This window comes from Colobus angolensis, unplaced genomic scaffold (assembly GCF_000951035.1).
Source record: "Colobus angolensis palliatus isolate OR3802 unplaced genomic scaffold, Cang.pa_1.0 Scaffold97, whole genome shotgun sequence".
In the NCBI taxonomy this organism is placed as follows: Eukaryota; Metazoa; Chordata; class Mammalia; order Primates; family Cercopithecidae; genus Colobus; species Colobus angolensis.
The window spans coordinates 318343-320707 of NW_012123709.1; the positions used below are offsets into that span (position 1 = coordinate 318343).

Below are 2365 nucleotides of genomic sequence, written 5' to 3' on the forward strand. Positions count from 1 at the left end.
GGACTTGTGTACTAGTATCACTCAGGAAATAGTCAGAAATAAAGACTCATATGCTCTTTAAACTTTGAGAGGTACTGGTATACTGTATCTCCCATTATTTAAACTGGTCGTGACTTAACTATCCTTAAGTTAATTGGAAAGCTAGGAAGCCTTTCCAGTTTATGCTGATTCATTTTATTAAGTCATCCCTAAATTATGCCATTATCATTGAACTGTGTTTTCTGTTTTAACAATCAGAAGACATTAAAATACGAAGGTATTTGCATGAACTCATACCTCCTTCTGTTGCATCTGGGTATGAATGGGAGCAGAAAGCAATGTGTTCATCCCTATTTAGAAAAAAGAAAAAACTGTAGTCAGAAAATGTATTACCAAGCCTGACTTTCCTTTTCTTAGGTTCTTCATCAGTTACAAGTATTGACTAGAATTTACTAGTAACTAAGCCCTTAAAAACTTATGTATTAAATTTTTTTAAAGTTTTAAAAAATTGATATATAATAGTGGAACATATTTTTGTGTTACATGATATTTTGATATCTGTATACATTGTGTAATGATCAAATCAGGGTAATTGGAATATCCACCACCTCAAACATTTATCTTTTGTGTTGGGAACATATTAAATTTCATAAGACTTTTAATTGTCCTATGTTAGTGACAGAGAGAACAATAATTATTATATCCTCTGTGTGGCTGAAATATTTTTATAATGTGGTGGTGATTTTAAAGATGGAAAGTCTGGACTACTACTTAGTATTATTATTATTCATTTCTGTTTTTATTTCCTGGATAGAAGTCCCATGAAGAAGAGCATCAAGTGATGAGTCTGAAAGATTAGGGTAGGATTCTGAAGGGTCTTTTATTCTATGTTAAGGAATCTAGACGTTCCCATGATAAGACATATGTGTTTTATAAAAATAATCCCATTTAAAATATAATGCATTTTAGAAAAATAGTAAAACGTAATAAGGAGAAGTAGATTCAAGAGAAGATAAAGCAATAAGGAAGTTACTAAACAACAGTTCAGATTAACGTAACAGGTAACGTTAGGCCAAAAGAGCAACAAAAATGGCCATAAAGGATTAGACTCAAGACTTATTTTAGGCCGGGTGCGGTGGCTCAAGCCTGTAATCCCAGCACTTTGGGAGGCCGAGACGGGCGGATCACGAGGTCAGGAGATCGAGACCATCCTGGCTAACACGGTGAAACCCCGTCTCTACTAAAAATACAAAAAAAAACTAGCCGGGCGAGGTGGCGGACGCCTGTAGTCCCAGCTACTCTGGAGGCTGAGGCGGGAGAATGGCGTAAACCCGGGAGGCGGAGCTTGCAGTGAGCTGAGATCCAGCCACAGCACTCCAGCCTGGGCGACTGAGCAAGACTCCGTCTCAAAAAAAAAAAAAAAAAAAAAAAAAGACTTATTTTAGAACTACAAATTATACTTTGTAAATAAGGAAGGGATTCAAAAGGCTGTATTAAAACAGTAAATACATTTAAAAACATTCACATTTAAAGTTTAAAAGGCAAATCTTTAGAACATATTAAATAACTTATGGCAACTTTGAGTACATATAATGAAATAATTATAAGTTTTTTTTTCTTTTTTTTTACTAAAAGCCTTATATATATGTCAGGTTTCCATTCATTTTTTCAACAAATGTTGATTCAGAACCTATTACATGAAAAAAACAAAACAAACAAACAAAAACACACCTCAACTGTCTACTAAGGTATAAAGAAGAACAAGACAAAACTTCTGGACTCCCAGAGATGGTAGTTCAGGCTATTCTGAGCACAATGCCTATGGGGTAGCCCTTCTCCTCAAAGAGGAGTATCCCTCACCCCCCACAAACAGTTTTGGCCTCTTTAATAAGACAGTCAGAAAAATACTTAAAATACAATGTGATAAATTATAAAATATACTGAGAAATAAAAGAGGTGTTATGGGAGCGCAGAACATGTGACTAACTCCTTAGTTTTGCCACAGAGGGTTCCATTTAAGCCAGTGCTACTTGAAGTATGGTGCCAGACTGTGAACTGCTTGTTACCAATTCATAATGAGATAAAGAGCGGGCGGCAAACATAAATCATATAATAATAATTGCTAGAAAAAAAGTGTAAGCTAAACTAAACAGTGGCTTAATACCACAGTTAATGCACATTACGGTGCAAGTTCCTTTTCTGTCATGGACTGAGCAGTTAGTTTGTGGAATGGACACTTTGAACAGCACTGAAGTTAAGCTAAGTGGAGTGAAAAATGAGAAGACTGACAGGCAAACTGGAGTAGAAAGATCACTTTAGATAGACAAAATAGCATTTATAAATGCATATAGGGGCTGAGCGCGGAGGCTCACACCTATAATCCAAG

At 35.6% G+C, this 2365-nt stretch overlaps 1 protein-coding gene across 1 annotated transcript in view; it reads right to left on the minus strand.

Annotated features, from left to right (window-relative positions):
- Nucleotides 1-2365, minus strand: part of CASC5 (cancer susceptibility candidate 5) — a 102920-nt gene that overhangs the window by 59958 nt on the left and 40597 nt on the right. Inside the window, 1 exon segment of the mRNA XM_011932713.1 lies at nt 277-329. Within this exon segment, the coding sequence (XP_011788103.1) occupies nt 277-329 (53 nt within the window).